General features: G+C 39.4%; 1 protein-coding gene across 9 annotated transcripts in view; it reads right to left on the reverse strand.

The window, feature by feature from the left end:
• FAM184A (family with sequence similarity 184 member A) overlaps nucleotides 1-3032 on the reverse strand; it is a 78308-nt gene extending 75276 nt beyond the window's left edge. For 2 of the 9 annotated variants that reach the window (XM_027716310.2, XM_039384369.1), the window contains exon 1: nucleotides 2516-3031. In XM_027716310.2, coding sequence (XP_027572111.1) covers nucleotides 2516-2683 — 168 coding nt within the window. In that variant the 5' untranslated portion in view covers nucleotides 2684-3031. Of the gene's footprint in view, nucleotides 1-2515 lie in introns of all 9 variants that reach the window. The other 7 variants (XM_027716309.2, XM_027716308.2, XM_027716313.2 and 4 more) reach the window with 4 other exon arrangements.
• Between the last annotated feature and the right edge of the window lie 16267 nt (nucleotides 3033-19299).

The raw sequence follows: 19299 nt of genomic DNA on the forward strand, positions 1-19299 counted from the left end.
CAAGGTAGTGAGCACTTGACAAAGTTAGAATAGTAGAATTTGGTCAAAAGACCTTGATAGAAATATCCTAAAATCTTTTTTGCAACAACTTATTTAAAGAAATCTTCTGCAAAGTGAAGTTAATTCTTCTCTGACAGTTAACTCTCACCTTGAGACATTAAGTAGTGGGTGTATATTTTTTCCCTGTAGCTTGAGTCCTTTATTAAGATTCATTTCTGCAGCCAGCTATCAAATCAGGTTTCAGATTCTAGAGCAGATTAGAAAGTTTAGATTATACTTTACCCAGAAGTTTCTATACTTCTTTTAAGTTTCTCTTTCTGAAAGGTAACAAGTAACAAACAGAAATGTAGCACCTGAGCACTCTAACTACAAAACTGTCAAAAGGTGTACCTCTACCTTAATGAAATTAATCTTATACAGCACTTTTAATCTTTAAAGTCTTAATTTTATTGTTGCAATAGGTGCAAGAGAAGTATTTTTATATACATCCTGGTTTACATTTAAAAATGCTATTATTCACTCCAGGCCTTCACTCAATGTAAAGATCAGCTGATTTTCCAAGTTTTCTCCCTAAAACTTGAAAACAGAACACAAACACACAAATTAAAATATTGCCAGAATCTGCAAGTCACTGGGAAACACATACAAGATTCCAGTCCAGCAAAAGACTAATTCACTTGTAAACTCCTTTTACAAGCATATAGTTCAGAATTATTTTGAATACACAGTCAGAAGACAACTCATTGGCACTACTCTGAAGTCTTTGTCAGGACAGACATGCACACAATATATAGAATTTTAGATGAACTCAGTATGGGTCATAAAAAAAAATGGAAGAAAAAACAGTATTTGCTTTCACTCTTTTTACATTTTCCAATACAGATGTTCAAAATATCTCATCATCATGCATTTAAATCCATATTTAACTCACATCCACCTCAAGATATCTGATGCATAACTGAGAGTGCACAGGGCACATGCCCAGTGATGTGGAACTCATGGGTATGCACAAATGACTCCACAACAGAAGTGGAATGCTATTCCTGAAATAAACTATAAACTGCTGGGTAGTTTCCTAGAGAAAGTAAGGGAATATATCAAAGACACACACACAAAATCAAATTAGTCTTTGAAAGTATTACTTTGCATATGCACTAGGCCTTCAGGTAAGCCTAATACATGTTTATGGTCTCCAGGTGCTTTCTGCACCTTTCAGGGAGCACAAGTCTGTAGTAACACCTTTAATGTTTTAATTTGTGATTTGTATGCACAGGGAGCAAAACCAAGGAGATCGCTCAGCTTATTTTAATTCAACTTTTCTCCTTATGAAATTAGAATTCCACTGATATTAACATAGAAAGGAATTGGACTCTGAATTCTAAGACAAAATACCCCTCAGTCATCAGTTTTCCAACACATGAAGGTGCACAGTGTGCCATGATAAATACTATTTTTAACTGGCCGATAGTGCATCAACTGTATATAAATATGAACTGTCTCTGCTGCGAGACCGCCAGCAGTCTTCATTCTTAGTTCCAACGAAATGTCACCTTCATCCATTTTAGCATACATTTGAAGAATACTAGCAGTTCCCACAGTGCTTTTAAATTACCTTTAAATGTTTTAGCTATGTAATTCTCGACAGAAATGACTTCTTCTGCTTTCTCTTTAACAAAGATAATCTGCCTCTCATTCCCTAAACAAGGCTATTCGCCTACAGCTTGAGCATCATACAAGAAAGATTACAGCACCAAAGCATTCTTCTAAGTTATTTTAAGTAAATCAGAGCTGCAATCACATCTGAAACGCGGGGCCTACCAGCCTTACCTTCCCTACGCTTCAAAAACACCTCGTAGCTTGACTCCAGCCTCTATGAAAGATACAATGTATTTTCTAGGCTAGGGATGACACAATGAAATCTGTTCAATCAGCAATACTAGACCAGAGATTTTCTCACTCTTCGCCCTCGCCATCTAAGGCACTTAAGCTATCACCAGACACCTAAAATAACAGCACTACAGCAAACGGAAGGCAAGCAACACTTGAATTTCACAATTTAAAGAGATCTGGAGAAGGGCTTAAAAAAGAGCTAGAAGAGAAGCTGTAATTTTCACAGAATAAATATCAAGTACCAGCCCAGCAGCCAGGGACCCGCTCCTACACACCGGGATAGGTGGCCGCACCAGGTGGGATTCGGACCCAACTATCGGGGGCCGGTACTGCGGCAGCTCCCGTGAGCGGTCCGCCTCCAACCCCGGGCTCCCGGTCCGCGGGACCGCGGGGCACGTCAAGCTCTGGCCCCCGGGGAACAAGGATGCTCCGCGGGGCAAGTCGGCCGCTCCGGGCGCAGCCTCCGAGGCACACACACCCGGCTGCATCCCCCCTGGATTTGCCACCAACCCCAACAATGAGCCCCTCTCCAGGCCCATCCCTGCCCGCGCGATAGCAAGGCGCAAAGACACCGCGGAGCGGGAAGACAACCGAGGCGGCAGAGAACTCGGCGCGTCTCCCTCACCTTCGTCAGCTGGGCGATCTTCTTGCTCATTTTGAAGTGCAGGTCCGGGCTGTGCTCGGCGCCCAGCCCCGCCTGTGCCGAGCCCGAGCCGAGTTTCCCCGCGCCGGGCGCGGAGCCGCCGCCGTAGCCGTGCTGCGGCTGCTGCCAGCCCATCCCCGGGGTCGCCATCTTCACCGCACGGCCCCCGCCGCCGCTCGGGCTCCTCCAACGCCGCCGGCCCTGCCTCGCACCCGAGGGCCGCGACCCGCTGCCCGAGGCGGCTCCTCCCGCCCCGGGCGCTTCCTACGGCCGCCGCTCCCGCCAGCCACGCCGGGCTGCGGCGCCAAAGCTCTGGGGGCCGCTGCGAGAAGCGGCGCCAGCCTCTCCTCTCCTCGTCCTGCTCCCCGTCCGCTCCGCCGGCAGCGGGCGGAGGGAGGCCGGTCGGTGCGGTGGGGCGCGGAGCAGGAGCAGCAGTCCCCGGTTGCCGGGGCCGCCGCCGGGCTGCTTACGCCGCGCAGCCCCGCGTCACTCTCGGCCCCGCCCGCGGAGCGGCCGCGGCTCTGGCTGTGGCCGTGGCCGTGCGCGCCCCCCAGCGAGCGCGGCCCCGGCACCGCGCCGAGCGCCCCCGGCCCGCCCCCGCGGGAGCCGGGAGCCTGCCGCCACTCCTGCGGGCGGGGACGGGGGCGGAGAAGGTCCCTGCCGCCGCGGGGGCTTGGGCAGGATGGGGGCGGGGGTGGGGATCAGGTTTTAGTGGTAGGGCTCGGGGCAGGTGTGCTGGTCGCCTAAGCCTTTTTCTCGCGGGAAGCCCCCCGCGTGCGGCGGGGCGTGGCCAAGGTGGGCCTCCCCAACACTGGGAGGGCACAGGGGGTGCTATGGTGCGGTGCCTGTGAGTGAATGGAGCGAGTGAGGTGTTGCTGGTCCTCGGGGATGTACTGGTATGCACTGGTGTGTGCTGTCCCCTCACAGCAGTAGGTGGTACGGGAAAGGACCGAGTTAAAGTTGTAATACGTGAAGTAAGCACGGGACTGCACGATTACCTCAGGTTTTGAGGGAAGTTGGGGGTCGGCCTCTTCTCCCAGGCAAGCAGCGACAGGAGGAGAGGATATAGTCTTAAGCTGCACCAAGGGAGGTTTAGGTTGGACATTAGAAGGAATTTCTTCACAGAAAGGGTGATTAGACATTGGAATGGATTCCCCAAGGAGGTGGTGGAGTCACTGTCCTTGGAGGTGTTTAAGGAAAGATGGGAAGAGGCACTTAGTGCCATGGTATAATTGACACGGTGGTGTTAGGACAAGATTCAGACTCAATGATCTCAAAGGTCTTTACCAACCTAATTGATTCTGTGAAAAAACAACTCAGTGCTCACAGATGCTGGGGTGACGTGGCTGGTGAGTGAGGAGGCATCCACCTGAGCCAGCCAGTCTCTCCCATAGCCACAGACACTGCCTCTATAGCCAGTGGCCCATAGTCTGATGAGCATGGAACAAAGGTTCCCTCCAGAGGGGATTCACAGCTGGATTTAGCATGTCCTTTAGCCTGGGTTTGCCTGCTCTCTTCTTCAGTTCCCATCCTGTGTGACTCCTGAGATCCGCCACCCTCTTTAACAATTTAACATCTCCTTGCTAGGCTCTGGCCATGTGAGAATATATATATTAATGGGATTGGACACGTCTGATTCCCTGATTAACAGCCTCTGCACACATCTTTTACAGAGTCCTCGGTACTCTCTGTTGAGTAGTTTATCTTTTTACTGCTTTTTTTTCTGCTCTAAAAATCTGTTCTTTGCCTGCATTCTTTGTAGGCAGGCAGAAATATTAAAGAGGCAAACCACAAAAATACACAGCTAAGTCTGAGCAACAGACTTTTCAGCAACAGTATGGAGAAAAGTATCACTTAAAATTTGCAAATATTAGAAGTAGGTGGAATAGTAAATTATAAGACAAAATCTCTATTACAGAGCAGTGTGTCTTGCTTGCTGATAGAGATTCATGCTTATATTGTATGGTAAATAGCCAACTAAACATGAACTGCCAGTGCAAACCTGAGGTCATGGGGTAAATTAGGTTCTTTGATGCATAGACTTGTCACTGTCCAAAAGGTACAGTTGGTACTTTTGTACAGATTGATTGTGAGAGTACACGGGAAGTACTTTCATAGAGTTCTGGGATCTGCAATTTCCATGCGTCAACACAACTGGAAAGGTATTTTTAAAAGTGCCAGAAAAACTAAGGAGGTTCTGGGAAAAGTCTCATATAATGAAGAAAATAATTAACCCAAATTATTTTGAGTAACAAGGAGCATTTGATTTAATCAAAGTGGTTAAAGACACGACTTAATCCCAGTTTTTCAGTAGCCGTGTTGCGCTAAGCTCAGAATTTGCATTGTCCAGGAAATTCTGACAATGATTTTTTTTTTCCTTCTGAAGTGGCCCATTCTGGCAACAGAGAACAAAGGACAGATGGTGCCTACCCAGCCATTGATTCATGCAGATGAAATACAAGGGGAAGAAAGAATATTAGGAGCATCTGTTTCAAATCTGTGTCCATGGATGACATCCATGAATAGCACATTCAGTTTTATCAAATTAAAAAATAATTCAGTTGCAGAGGAGACTGTCATTTTTCATGTCTAGGAAGGTCAAACTACTAATTAAAGCAGTAGACTGATTGTGAAGGCTTTGTCACAGATAATGCTTGTGTCTGGCTGATCGTGCAACCTTAAGCGAGCTTCTTAATTCTTGTGCAAAAGGGCATGTACTTTGGTGTGCTTAATAATGCCCCTGATATTAAAAAATGGCTGGCTTAATTAACTATTAGTCCTAGAAATCTCAAAAGTTACAGAATATTTTCATTTTAGCTTACACATTTTAAATATTCTGGATAGACTTATTTTTCAAGTGAATTGGAGTGGTTTGGGTTTATCAACATTTCTTCTGAGACAAAAAGCCTTACTTTATTTTTTCAGTTTCTTGCACATCTAAGGAACAACATTTGCTGTGGTTCATATTGGCCCCAAATCATTGTTTTGAAGCATTTTGAAGTGACTTATATATGCTATGCTTATATATGTTTGACAAAACAGTCAAATACCTTCAATTTTGTCTTCCTCTTGTACTGAGATGCTAAATAGTAAGTTTTGTCTAGGTGCTTTTAAATTTTAAAAAAAGTGATTAAATATTCTTTGTCAATATTTTATGTGCCTTTTAGTAGTAGTTTGCATATTCTGATTTTTTCAAGCTTCTCTTTACACATTTTAGGCCTTTAGAGCTCAGATGGTGACTGCTAAGCAGCTCTTTTCCATTCGCGCCTGCATATGTAGGATAGAGCCTGTTTTCTTAAGGTTACTGCTGAAAAGGGGCTTAATGCAGCAGCACAGCCAGGATCCTAGTGCTTTTTCCTTGGGTGGGATTTCATGTCTCATCAGTGCAGTAGGATCTGTAGGTCTAAAGGTGTCCCGGGGCTTGGGCTGAGGCCATCCAGAGGCAAATGAGGAGGCAGCGCTCAGGGTTTGCTGAAAGGTGCAAAAAGCGATGGAACAAGGCAGGGCTCTTGATGTGTATCATTGCTCTGAAAGCTGCACAGTGAAACCGTTGGTGTCTCTGTCACCACGGGGTTATGTAAGTGAGATACAATTCGTGTCTATCTAGTGTCTCCATGTGACTTTAGGCTCCATGGGAGAGTGCTCTTGGTATATGTGTACAGACCGTTTTTTAATGCATTTGAAATATGCTTTAAGATTGCAATTTTTTAGGTATTTGCTATGGATACATAGCAGCATGTGGGGAAGACTTTGTAGTTTTGCTTTTTCTGATATAAAATCGCCTGTGGGAAAATCTACCTGTGCCTTTTTTTGTAATCTACTGACTATCTATTTATTTGCATATTTGCTGTTCAAATGTTCTGCTGTGTGTGTAACATTTTCTAAAATTGTGAAATACCGTCACTGAGAATTGTGAAACCAGGAAAGAATTTCATTTACATTCAATCCGCTGGAAATATTATGGATTATAGATTTCCATCCCTTTATTTACCTCATCACAGCTCTGACTAAGATAAATGTGTGCAGTCACTGTATGCCTTCTTTTCAAGCCACAGGCACAAAACTCCCTTTCTGATTCTTTATAGACAGAAAATGTTACAAGGGCTAAGCTTGCTTTGTGATAATGTCTTTTGACAACTCTGAAGATGTCAGGAAGTCGGCAGCTTTTTCTGAAAGGATGGTTAACGAGAAATTTGACCTACTGGTCTTTGCAGGTTTGTGCTGTTTAATTTGTGAGCCTGCAGCTACAACTCTGACCAGAATTTAATTTTTTTTTTGTGAACGTGTATGAAGAAAGTAACTAAATACTAAAAAATACCTAAATTTAGTAACTAAATGCTTAAAATATGGCGGTTCTTTAAAAAAGTCTTTATTTCTACCAGAATGCTAATGAATAATTTATTATATACGTACCTTAAGTTTATATACAAATTTAATTACTTTCATAAAGTAAGAATTCACCTTTTAAAAGAATAGTATAAAATATTCAAAATAACAGCAGCACAGCTTAAACATATTTGTCATTCCTGGTTTAATTTTCTGGTCCAAACAAACCTGGTGGAATATAATAACTGAATAAGCCCATGATGTCCTACTTTAACATAAAGACCTCATTGCTAAGGCTGAGGTTAATCTAGGATGTTGAGGTTTCTGTGTAAGAAATCATAAAAAACCATTTTGTTTTGAAAGTGTGCAAGTAACAAGGGCTTCTTTTGTTAGCTGTAGATAATGATATAGAGCTGTAGATAAAAATATGTGATAGATATTTTCACATCAATAAAGGAGTACTCAAAATTGCCTTACTATGGTTGCATATATAATCATGAAGGATATGCAGGGGGGAGGTGAACAAGCAAACAAAAATAAAAACTAAATATCGTAATAATCTCATGACCTTTTTATTTGTGGGTTAGCAAGACTGTGATTTATATAAAGTAAACAATCAGATCAGCATTTCAGGATACTTATCTGAGTAGTACAATCAATTACCTTTTTGCCTCTGTATGCAAGTAAGCTTTCAGGCAATATGAGGCAGTGGTACAGGGTGACAAATACAGATTTATGACTCTGCCTGGTAGATTTTTAGTCCTTACATCTTTTGAGATTTATAATTTTATGTCTATACACTGATTTTGCCTTCAAAGCTTGAAAGGCCCAACCCCTGCAAGTCTTGAATTAATATGTGTGGAAACCTGGTGTAAACTGAGTATTTCAAATAAGGAAGCAGAGAATGGTGAACACACATCTGATACAGATAAAGCTGTTGTCTTTATTACATCTGTTTGCCCATCTAGGAAACTGTTAGTGTGTGGAAAATAATTTAGGTCACCAGTTCCTAAAAGGAATGATACAACCTCATGCATGTGTCCAAACTGGACAGCCGTCAAGATATGATGGAGGAGAGAGTGTTTGGCCTGCAACTTGTGAACAAGTGTATTTGAGTGATTGGGGTTTTTTGCTGATTCTTTGGAAAATAATTTTCCAGATTCTGTAAAGATGTGCACTGGCACACAGAAAAATTCCCATGAGCAGCTACCTCCAGATAATTCTCTCTTTCTTTAAATCCATTTATCTCTTTTCTTGCATAACATTTAACAATGTTAATTCCTCGCATGGAAGCATGCAGTTGGGGGCATATGGCTTTTTATTAGAAAAATTAACAATATCAACATCAATTGGTTTTAACAAGTAAAGATTTTCATAATATTTTAGTTTCAAGCACAAAACAGTAGTTAAGGATTGAAAAGTCCACTGTAAAGGAAAAAGACCAGTAAGAAAAGTGCAAGGTTCTATCTTTCTTCTGATAAAGCTCTCTTTTTTAATTCTTCTGATGTCTTAGAAGTTAACTTTGTTTTTAAAGCTTGATCCACTTTTTTTTTCAGCAGAGAAGTTATATTTTAAAGAAAATAAGAAAAATTACAGAGAAAACACAGATCTGTTTTACAAACAAAGTTTAAAAAAAAGCAGCAGGAGAAACAGAAACAAAGAAAAACTAATGCCTTTGGAAAAATATCTCACTGCTTACACATGATTGTCATTTAGAGACAGGAGTCACATAAAGGAAGTGTTGGCTGTTTCACTCAATGCTGTTCTGGAAATTGCTGAGATACAGCTGGGTAAAAGATGCTTCAAGAGTCTAAGCAGTATAAAATATTTTTTCTCTTGTTTTAGAAAGGATCTGGTGCCTTTCTGTTCCCTTTAGCTGCACAGATGGAGAAAAGTGGATGAATCCTAGTGTTTCTGTTAGTTCTCGTAACTTTTTCTTTGTCAAGTACTATTTCAATCTAGTCTCTTGTTAATTTATCAAGGCGAGAGGCATTTGCCAACATCAGGAAAGCACCCAGACGTTTAAAAACCCATCTAAAACAGAGAACTAAACCTATCGGTGCTCGTCACCGGACAGAAAATTAATAAGTCAACTGATCATTACAAAGCCAGAGCTCATGCTAAAAATTCATGTAAATGTTAATAGTAGTTGTACAGAATATTTTATGCCAGTCATCTGCATCAAGATGTAGCATGTAACCCTATGGAACCTCTCAGGAACAGGCTTTTAGTAATTAGTCACTTCATTTTCAGCTTAGAGACAGTATTTTGGCTGGCAAAATATATCCATTGAATTAAGCCTTCTTACTCTAAATAATGTTTTGTTTCGGCTTTTCTCAAGTTTTTTTTTTAATAAATGGTACTCATTTGGTCTAAGTTGCCAATAAAGTCCTTAAACAGGATATAGTAGTCCTTATAGTCTTTCATGTCACCTGTAAAGATTTAACATGTAAGCTACTGCTTTAAGCTGCTTCTTAGCAGGTTTTCTCATTTTATGTTGTGCTCCATTTTTAAATTATGTATGTTTTTTCAGATATTAAAAATTAGACCTAAAACAGTGAAGCTGGCAGCTCAGCTGAGAGCAAGTACTTGAGAGGAATGGTGAATAGACAGGAGGAAGGGAACAGAGAGGTCTTGTTGTCTAAGTTTGGGCCCTCTGGGGCAGGGTTGGCCTTTTGGATGGGAAATAGGAGGCCAAAGAATTTGATTTTCAAACCAGGCCTGCTTAGCAGGACTCTCATGGTGAATTTAGCAGACATTAAAAGAACTGCCATCCTTTCCTGCATAACCTGTGTAAATCAACCTTGTTGATTTCACTCCCTGAAATATGTCAAACTAAATCCTGATCTTAATGTTTCGAATCAGTCTTTTTGGATTAGTGCTACAAATAAATTTAGGGATGCAGAGAAACCTTTGTTTAATTTCTATGTTCAGACTCAAGATGTAGACACATTTCTGCACATGAAAATGCAATTTTATCAATATATGCTAAATTTAGCATAACTTTGATTATGTGGAATTGTCTACTGCAGAGGAAAAATCCAGTCTTGCATTCCACACTGGAATATAAATGTAATCATCTGCCTAGGACACTTTTATCCATGTATGTCAGAAAGCGGTTTTGGTTTTGCTCATGGACAAAATAGCAGATAGGGAAAAATTGTGTATTAAGTGAAGTTGAATTTGAAGGTCTTTATCATAGACTGTTGGTCTTTTACATTTTTATGCTCCTCTGACAATATCTCATTAAGGAGACTGTTCAGAGTAAAAAGTGAATACATTTCAGGTAATTCAATTAATGCATTCATATTAATCTTCGTTAAGATGAAAGCCTTCCTATTGAAAAGCACAGTGACCTTTGATATACTATTGGAGTTTCTTCCAGGGATGCATTAAGTAATTTTGCTGACTTCTGTAATGTTCCTCTAAGGATGGAACTAAATGGAAGGGAGTGCTGTGAGTGGGGCTGTGTTGTTTCTAATACAAGTGCTACAATCATCTCAGAAAAGAGAGCAATGCAAGGAAATCTGCACGGCCTTTTAGTAGCAACTGGTAAAGATTACTTTGGAATATTAGTATGACTTGCTCAGCTCAATCCTGACATTGTTTTAATATGCTGGATTTGTTGTACAGCATGTAATGCATTTATTCTCTTTTTGGAGGAAAAGCAGATTTATAGGCTAAAATATAAAAATAATTCTGACCAATGCAAATATTATTCAGATTATTAATATATGATGAAAAATCCCCAACAAACATGATTAGAATAAGACTTACTCTACTGACCTTCCTGAAAAAATCTGTCTGGCTGCTGATGTTTGTTTGATTTTGGCATCATTATTGCCAGCTGATATTTATCACATCTATTATGCATCTTTGGGGAAAAAATCCTCAGTAGGAAAAAGCAGCTAGAGAGACTGTCCCCAGTTTAAGTGTCACTGCTCTCAGCAACTTGATCTAACGTCGTATACCTGTTCATTGGTGGATGAAAGGCTGGACATGACTCGGCAATGGTCAGAAAGTCAACCATACCCTGGGCTGCATCAAAAGCAGTATGGCCAGCAGGTCAAGGGAGGTGATTCTGCCTCTCTGCTCTGCTCTTGTGAGATCCCATGTCCACTTCTGGGACATAAGAAGGGGGTGGACCTACTGGACCGAGTCCTTAGGAGGGATGCAAAGATGATTAGAGGAATGGAGCACCTCTCCTATGAGGAAAGGCTGAGAGAATTTGGTTTGTTTAGCCTGGAAAAGAGATGGCTCAGGAGTGACCTAATTGTGGCCTTCCAGTACCTGAAAGGAGCCTACAAGAAAGATGGAGAGAGACTTTTTACAAGAGCATGTAGTGACAGAACTAGGAGGAGTGGATTCAAACTGAAAGAGGGTAGGTTTAGATTAGATATTAGGAAGAAATTCTTTCCTGTGAGGGTGATGAGGCACTTGAACAGATTGCCCTGAGAAGCTGTGGATGTCTCACCCCTGGAAGTGTTCAAGGCCAGGCTGGATGGAGCTCTGGGCAACCCAGTCTACTGGAAGGTGTCTCTGCCCATGGCAGGAGGGTTGGAACTAGGTGATCTTTAAGGTCCCTTCAAACCCCGGCCATTCTATGATTCTATGCTTATAGGAGCACTGGTTCAGATTTAAGTGGGGATTTAGTTCACTACATTCTATGCTGGGATTCATATTGTCCCTTACATATACTCATTCAGCCTTCACGATGCCTATAAAATTCACGTGGTCTTGCAACAGGCATAATGGATGAAATGTAGATTTTTTTTCTTCAAGGTCATCAGTGGAAGGTTGGGTGGGACCGCTGAAAGCCACACTGAGTAGCACATCTTAACTACAGTGCAGGTAAAGGCACCAAAAGGACCAGAACTGATCAGATTTTCCTTCTCCCTCAGTACCAATGGGATCACTTGGAAGCAGCCACAGAAATGCTCCAGTAGGAAAGTTCAAACAGATGGCTGGTGTAGCTCTGATCCTGCCCTCAGGGTCATTCTGCAGAGCAACACAGACAACATTTGTCATCTGTGTTTCTCACTAAGATGGTATTGGAAATGGAGAGATTGGGTGCTTGAAGGATTTTACTTTGAACGTAGCTAATTAATCTCCAACATTTGTTCAGGATTTTCTGTTCCACATGCTTATCTCCAGTCTATTCCTTGACATGTGTGAATTCAAATTGCTGTATCTTGCCAATGTATTTGAGGGGATTTGAGTATAAAGATTTGGAGACTAGGAAGGATTTTGGTTATGCCTCAAAAAGGAAGAAAGATAGACTGGCATATTTCCAGAAAATTGACAGCGGTGGATTTATGGTTGTGCTAAAATTGTGTTGAAGCGCTAAAAGCTTTGCACAAGTGTCAATATTCAAATAAAATTTTTTTTTTAAAGATTTTATTACCTTCAAATAAGGAAAGACTTCTTTTGAAATAAATCTATTGCAAACTTCTATATTTTAAAATTTATTTGCATATGCAGGTTCCTGACTGAAAGCCTTTTATAGAAATGTTTCATAAAAGTTGTGGTTAAGGGAAGATGAAGAAGAGCACTTCTGGTTTATTACTGATCTTCAATTAACCCATCAAAATCAAGAAGCAAACCTCTTGAAGTTGATACAGTAACTAAAACCATCAGGGGTAGGGGAAACAGAGCAAAGTTTATCTGCCCCAACTAGGATAACCTGCTATTACTTTAAGTTCTGGTAACTGTGGTTATCTAGTGACTGTACTGTTACTATTCACAGTGGTGGTGATTTGAGACCTGCCTGCCAGACATCCAGCTTTGAATTGAATACTGGAAACTACAGGATTGTCAACTATCTTGATTAAAGTGCATTGGGCCTGAAAACATCCCTTTTTGCTCTAACTCCAACCAGCAACACAGCTTGAGTTCAGCAGAAGGTAGGGTTTCAAGTTCTTGACAGGAAACCAACTCACTCAACAATATTTAAAATTTTGGAAGGGATCAGGATTAGTGTTGCATAGGCCTGGTTCTGGACCAAGGTAAGATATTTGCTTTGAGAAAGGGCTACCCTTGGAAGCTAAAATACATTCTATCCCAAGTCAGCATAAACTTGTGTTTCAGTATATCATGCATATAAATTTCATAGAGTGTGTCATATCCTGTTTAGGGCATAATCAAGCTAGTTTATAAGCACAGAAATGTCAGAATTTTTAATTATTGTGGAAAAGGTTGTAAAATGATTGAAAAATGTTCTTGAGAGTGAGAGAAAAGATACAGATAATTTCTATGACCAGAATAGTACTTAGATTTACAAACTATTGCTTATGAAGTTTAAGAACAGGCATTTTAGAGAAAGCAAATAAGAGCTAAGTTTTTCCTCACAAAGCATATGATTGCTCTTGAGCATCTTTTGAAATTTATGAACAGTAGGGCAAAATTGTAAAGATTATATGTCGCTGATAGTAATTTTTTACATCATTGTTCATTTTTACTTTACATCTTATTACAAGTGCCCCTAATTGCTATAATAAAATCTAGTTTACTTGCTTGTAAACATATCTTGTTAGATATTAAGAGACTAATTCTGAAATAATTATTACAACTCTTTGTATGCTGAGCTAGTTACTCACAACAGTTTATCAACTTACACATAAATCCGTGTTTTAAACACTACAGGTTTCTTGATTTATAAGACTAAAACTGCATAAAAGTAAATAAATATTTACAACACTTAGCGAGGAAAGTAATAAAGCATTTGAATACCAAGAGTGACTCCACAAAGAATTTTTTTAAGTCAAAGACTGTGATGAAGCAATGTGATGTCTCTGAAGTAGGAAACCTGAAGGGCAAGAAAAAGAATTCTCTTCAAGTATTCATCCACTTAGAGTGAGCTTGGTGATTAGAGCCTGATCCAGCAGGTACGTTTTTGGTTTGAGTATTCAAGTCCTCTCTTTGAGATCAGCTTTCACTTGATCAGAGTCATGCCACACACTCTACCAGCCAAATACAGAAATATACTTCTACTAGGAATTTTTGCTATCTATTATTTTGAGCCTACTATAATTTTCAGAGATTGGAAATCAGTCAGAGAAATAAAAACTAATTAATTCTTTTAGTAACAAAGAGCCCATTTCCCAGCTGATCTTCAGTTAAACAGAAGATCAACATTTACCAACATTTAACAGAAGGATAAAAGGTTTTTGATTTTGTTTTGATCAGGAGTATTATTTCTCCACAGTTAAGTTCTCCATGGCATTCTGTAACATCATTCAGGTATGACATTCATAAGGCTTAATCTTAGTCTACAGTTACTTGGGTTTGTTGTTTTTTTTTTTCTTGCCAAGCTTATCAGAATCAGTTGAATTATTTGAGACTGAAAATCCAAAAAGCATAATAAAGCTTCTAGGAATAATTATACCTTAATCTTTTGGAATCTAAAAATCTGTGAAACTTTGAAACTTAATATTCAAACCAAACTTTGAAGAAAATACAGTAATTCTAATGTTTATGAAAGTCCAGTTTGTCTTTAAAACCCCTTCATTTAGTGTAAAGTACTTTAGGAATTATACCTGTGTAATTTCTAGTGCCAGGTTTCTGCGTAGTAACTGAGAAACCTTTCATTTTCTATCTAAAACCAGATCACGGTTTTAAAGATCTCCTGTAATTAATAAATGTCTACGGAAAGCTCTCTTTTCCTATAGGCTGTGCAGCTGGCTTCTGCACTGTTTGCCACAAAAGCTTTTTCATGCTGGACTTCATTTCTATACTTAATGACTACCTACACAATATCTTGGAAGATTACCTGGGGAAAAAGCTGATATGGTAGTTTCACACTTTTATATTATAAATCGTATCAACCCTCATGAAGACATCTTAAATCTCTAACACTCAGGTTTTTTCAGGGTAAAATCATTTGCCTTTCAGAACCTTTTTTCTAAGCCAGAGCTTCTGCTGCAACACAAATGGGTCCATCATAGTCGCAAGCAGCTCCCAATTTGGCATCCACCCAAAAGAGAGTGCAAGGCCAACTAGATATTGAGAAGTAAGCGACTGATTGTACTCCGTGTAGCTGTCATACAGTGTGTACTCTGGAGAGATGTCAAATATGCCAGAGCCAGAATTTTAATAAAAATAGGCTCAGATCATGTCCCATAGAAATAGTGAAAAAAGCCTTGATGCTAAAAGATAAATCTCCATAATATACTAGTGATAAAGAACACCTTCAGGGCCACTTGTAACCCATATATGTATGTGGGAAGAATACTTTAATAAAACAGTAATTTCTATTACTACTCATAACTATACTATTTAAAATACATAGGTAAATGCAGATTTCCGTTTTATATTATAACCTAGTTGACATGCACAGGAATATGATACTTGTGCTCTAAAATAAAACTGACTATGGCACAATCCTTATTATCTTTTTTAGAAACTTGGAACATCTAAGTCTAGTAAAAGATGATATTTAGAGAAAGAACAGAGAGACTTTGTTGTCATGTGGTAGATATGCAAAATATGAAAACTGCTGGAAGATCTATACACAGCTGTTTTTTCATGAAAAGAGTATTTTAATTCTTCATATAAGAAATTAATGTTTATTTGATAATGATACACAACTCATCTGCTCAGCTCTAATCTAACATCACTCAGAGATAAAGGTGTCTGATTGATAAATGCCATCCACCACTCCAACTCATTTTTCATCACAAAACAGCTCTTTCAGAGTCATCAGTCAGCCTTACAGGATTATCATGCACTTCTCTTTGTGTTTGCTTTGTAAATTACCTTCCATTTATTTTTCTTTTCAATAATGAAGAATTAAGGAAACTATACTACTACCTATTTTTGATTCTAGTCCTCAGTTACTTTAGCTAGTCCATAAATATTTAGTTGGATTGATTGGATATTCTTGGGGGGCTTTGGGGTTTTTTGGGGGTTCCTTTTTGGCATCAGTATTTGAGAGAGTCCAAATTAGTGTGTAGGTTCATCCTCTGTGGTGGAAAGAGAAAAATTTATTTCAATGGGAACACATCATGGTATTTACTTTTATGCTAAATTCCCCTTGGAGAAAGAAAAATGTAATTCCAAAGTGCACCTGAGAGAACTTGCTTAGCCTTGTTAGATCAAGTATTTAGGAAAAAAAAAAAAGAACATATACTAAAAAGAATACCAAGATGCTTGTTTTCAGCTACTTTTCTTATGAAATTATGAGGTACTGGGATTTTTTTGCAATTAATGGGCTACCAATACCTTCAATTATGAGCTGAATGAAATGTATTTCTTTTTTAATAATAAGGTTTACAGATGATTATACCTTTTTACCTGTGTATAAATAAAAATTCACTTCTGTGCATATATCTTAGAATTTCTATATTGTGCTATATAGCCCACTTCTGTCTTCCTCAGTATCAGGTACCCATGCTAAAGAAATTAAGTGTTATGCGAAAAGCCAAGTAATTTTAAAATCAATTTACAGAATAATTTTACAAAATACTTTAAACAGTTTATGCAATGTGCCATGGAAAACATGTTCTGTTCCACCATTTTTATAAAAATAGAAGAGAGAGGAGAAAGCTGCGTGCACAAAAGAGGCGCATCTTTACTCAGGAGAGATGGTTAGTTCTGCAGCTCCAATTATTTCCATATTTGAGAAACTAAGTATGAAAATGGAATGGGTTTGACATGGCTGAAGAGAAGAATATTAACCTCTCTTTGAATTCGTTCAGCTTCTGCATTTCATTCCAGTGAGCACAGTGGAGAAGTTGGCTTCACCCAGATACTAGTCCTGGACTAGAGGAATTAACCAAACATAATTTCCTCCTAGAGAAGGACAAAAAAACCTATCAGCATTGTGTTTGATAGAGAGAGAATACAGAATACCACTGAGAAACCTCTTTTACTGATACCTGCCTCTTCAAAGAATCAGGAGTTCTAATGGTATAGAGCTAATTTAGAGTATGGATGACGCGAGTTTTTTTTGCTTGGCAGGATATCAGAGCAGCTAGTGAGACTGAACATCCTTCCTTTTCAAAGGCAGTTTCAGATTTCCATTTCAGTCTGTATCACCTAGAGAAAACTTTTTACATTGCTGTTAGAAGTTCTTACTGATGTCAGTTCCATGTTATGATCCCAAGACAAATGTATAGAAGAACAGATCTAGGAGACTAATTACATAATACAAATGTAATCAAGATGTGACATATTAACAAGTGAAAAATCTCTATAATAATTTTACATTACTTGTTCCCCAAGTATTACTACCTCACTATTATATAACGAAGCAAAGATTTCTCTCTTTTCTTGGATCCTTTCGTTCACTCTCAGATATTTTCTCTACTTGCCAAACACTTCAGATAAGAACAGGGCCTCTGTGCCTCTGTACAGCAGTGCCTCTGGACTGCAGGATGTCACTCAACCCTATTCAGTCTTGTGCACATTTATTAAAGAAACAAAAATATAAACAAACCATAGTGGTAACACCAGTCTTCCATAATTTCGTTCTAAGGTATTTCTTTTGTTGTTTTCTGTCATTTTCCTCCTCTGCAACATTTCTAGTGTAGTGCCACTATTTCCACTTGAAAACTAACATATTTCACACAAAACCTACGCATTTAAACATAAAATTCATGGACTAGCTTTAAAAAAATGCACAAAAAGTTATATTTCAAATCATTTGAGAAATTATGCTTGTAATGTTTTCTGGTAAAATGACTGCTAATAAGCAGGATTACATATCACTCGTAGAAATAATTGACATATGCCTATGTTAATCCATTTTAGCCTAACTTACTCCTCCATAGCTCTTTTTTGAGGCAATAAATGTGTCAAAGAAGGAAAGCAATTTCATGCATTTTTATATGCAAAACTAATGTCATGGATTTTACTTCTCCATGATACTTGCAAGGAAAAGCCAGGGTTACACATGGAAGGCCACCTGCTAAAGCAAACCTTTTTTGACTGATGACAATTCTGTTCTCTGATAACTCTTACGATGTCTTGTGGAATCTTAATATTAGAATGAAGTTAATAGACTATGTCAGCTAAAAATCTCTTTATTAAACCAAAAGACAATTCACTTCAAGTATTTTACTGCTAAGTAGTTACAACACAAAGTAATCATACCCAGAGAGGTTTGTAATTCTGAGCATTGCTAAAGTAATTCAGATTACGAGGGACCTCAGGGGCTCTCTGGTCCAGCCTCCTGCCTTAAACAGGCTCAGCTTGAGGCCAGGCTTTGCCTGGTCAAGGCTGGAAAACCTCCAATGATGGAGGCAGCACAACTTCTCCTGGCAGGCTGCTGCTACTCTGCCTGATTGTCGTCATGGAGAAAGTTTTTCCTTCCATCCTGTTTGAACCTCTCCTTCCAGTTTATACCACTGCCATAAATCCTTTTACCATGCACCACTACAAGGCTCTATCTTCTTGATAACTCCCTTGTAGGTATTAGCATATTGCTGTTAGATCCCCCCTAAGCCTTCTCCAGGCTGAATACGCTCCAACAGTGCATTTGCAAATCCATTCTGACTAGCTTCAAAAGAAAGCATTAGGAACAGGCACTACCTTGCATTATTTGTGGTTTTGGTTTTGGTTTTTGTTTTATTAAAAGGTTATCTGACATGTTCCTCCCTCTGGTTCCTTGCTTTTGTTAGGACCGGTTGAACCCCACTTTTGGCATGTGGCTGAGCTAACTGTCATTATAGATTGCAGCTACCCTGTAGCCTTTAACATATCTTGTGCTACTTTGCTCTTCTTCCTGAGTGATAAACTTTCCATTTTTCCTAGTAAAGGATAATATCTGAAACAACAGATGATAGTCTTAAAATATAATTTAACAAATCACAGCCGTCTGTGACTTTGCTTCTCTTAATTTAAGAACTGAGGTAATTCTAGCACCAGAGGAGGAGGAGAGCAAAGATGGCTTTTTTTTTTTTTCAGTTGGATCAAGTCCTATGAAAAGGTTTTTTTCTCCAATTCCATCTTGTCAGAGGTGAAAAGATGGTAGGAGGAGTTCTTTCTCAGACAGATATCCTGTATGTATAACACAAAAGAATTTTATACAACAAAAAGAAGTGCTTCCTTTCCAGATGTTCAGGATGATTCCAAAGTGAAGCATGACCAGAAATGCTTTCATGTAAAATCATCATATTAGATGAAAGATACCTCTTCCGTAGAGCTGTTGCTTCATAGCCCTGTGTAATATTTGCTAGACAGCCCAGAATCCACCAGGCCTGTAAAGTAAGGTTGCTAAAATACAATCTTTCTCATCAAGAAAATTCTGTCAAAAACAATCCCTCACAACTGAGGTACTTAGAGAGTCACCTGTTCTGCTTTCTCTTGGCAACAGAAAAGTGTAGGACAAAACTAACAGAGAGCTTCTCTCTAACTCACATCTGTACAGCCATGAGGCAAGTCAGCTGTGGTCAGGGTTATACCATGAACGTGGCTCAGCTGCTCAGAAGGCTGGGAGTGTA

The sequence above is a fragment of the Pipra filicauda genome, unplaced genomic scaffold (genome assembly GCF_003945595.2).
Source record: "Pipra filicauda isolate LSUMZ 115617 unplaced genomic scaffold, ASM394559v2 scaffold349_size1355687_pilon, whole genome shotgun sequence".
NCBI classification, from domain to species: domain Eukaryota; kingdom Metazoa; phylum Chordata; class Aves; order Passeriformes; family Pipridae; genus Pipra; species Pipra filicauda.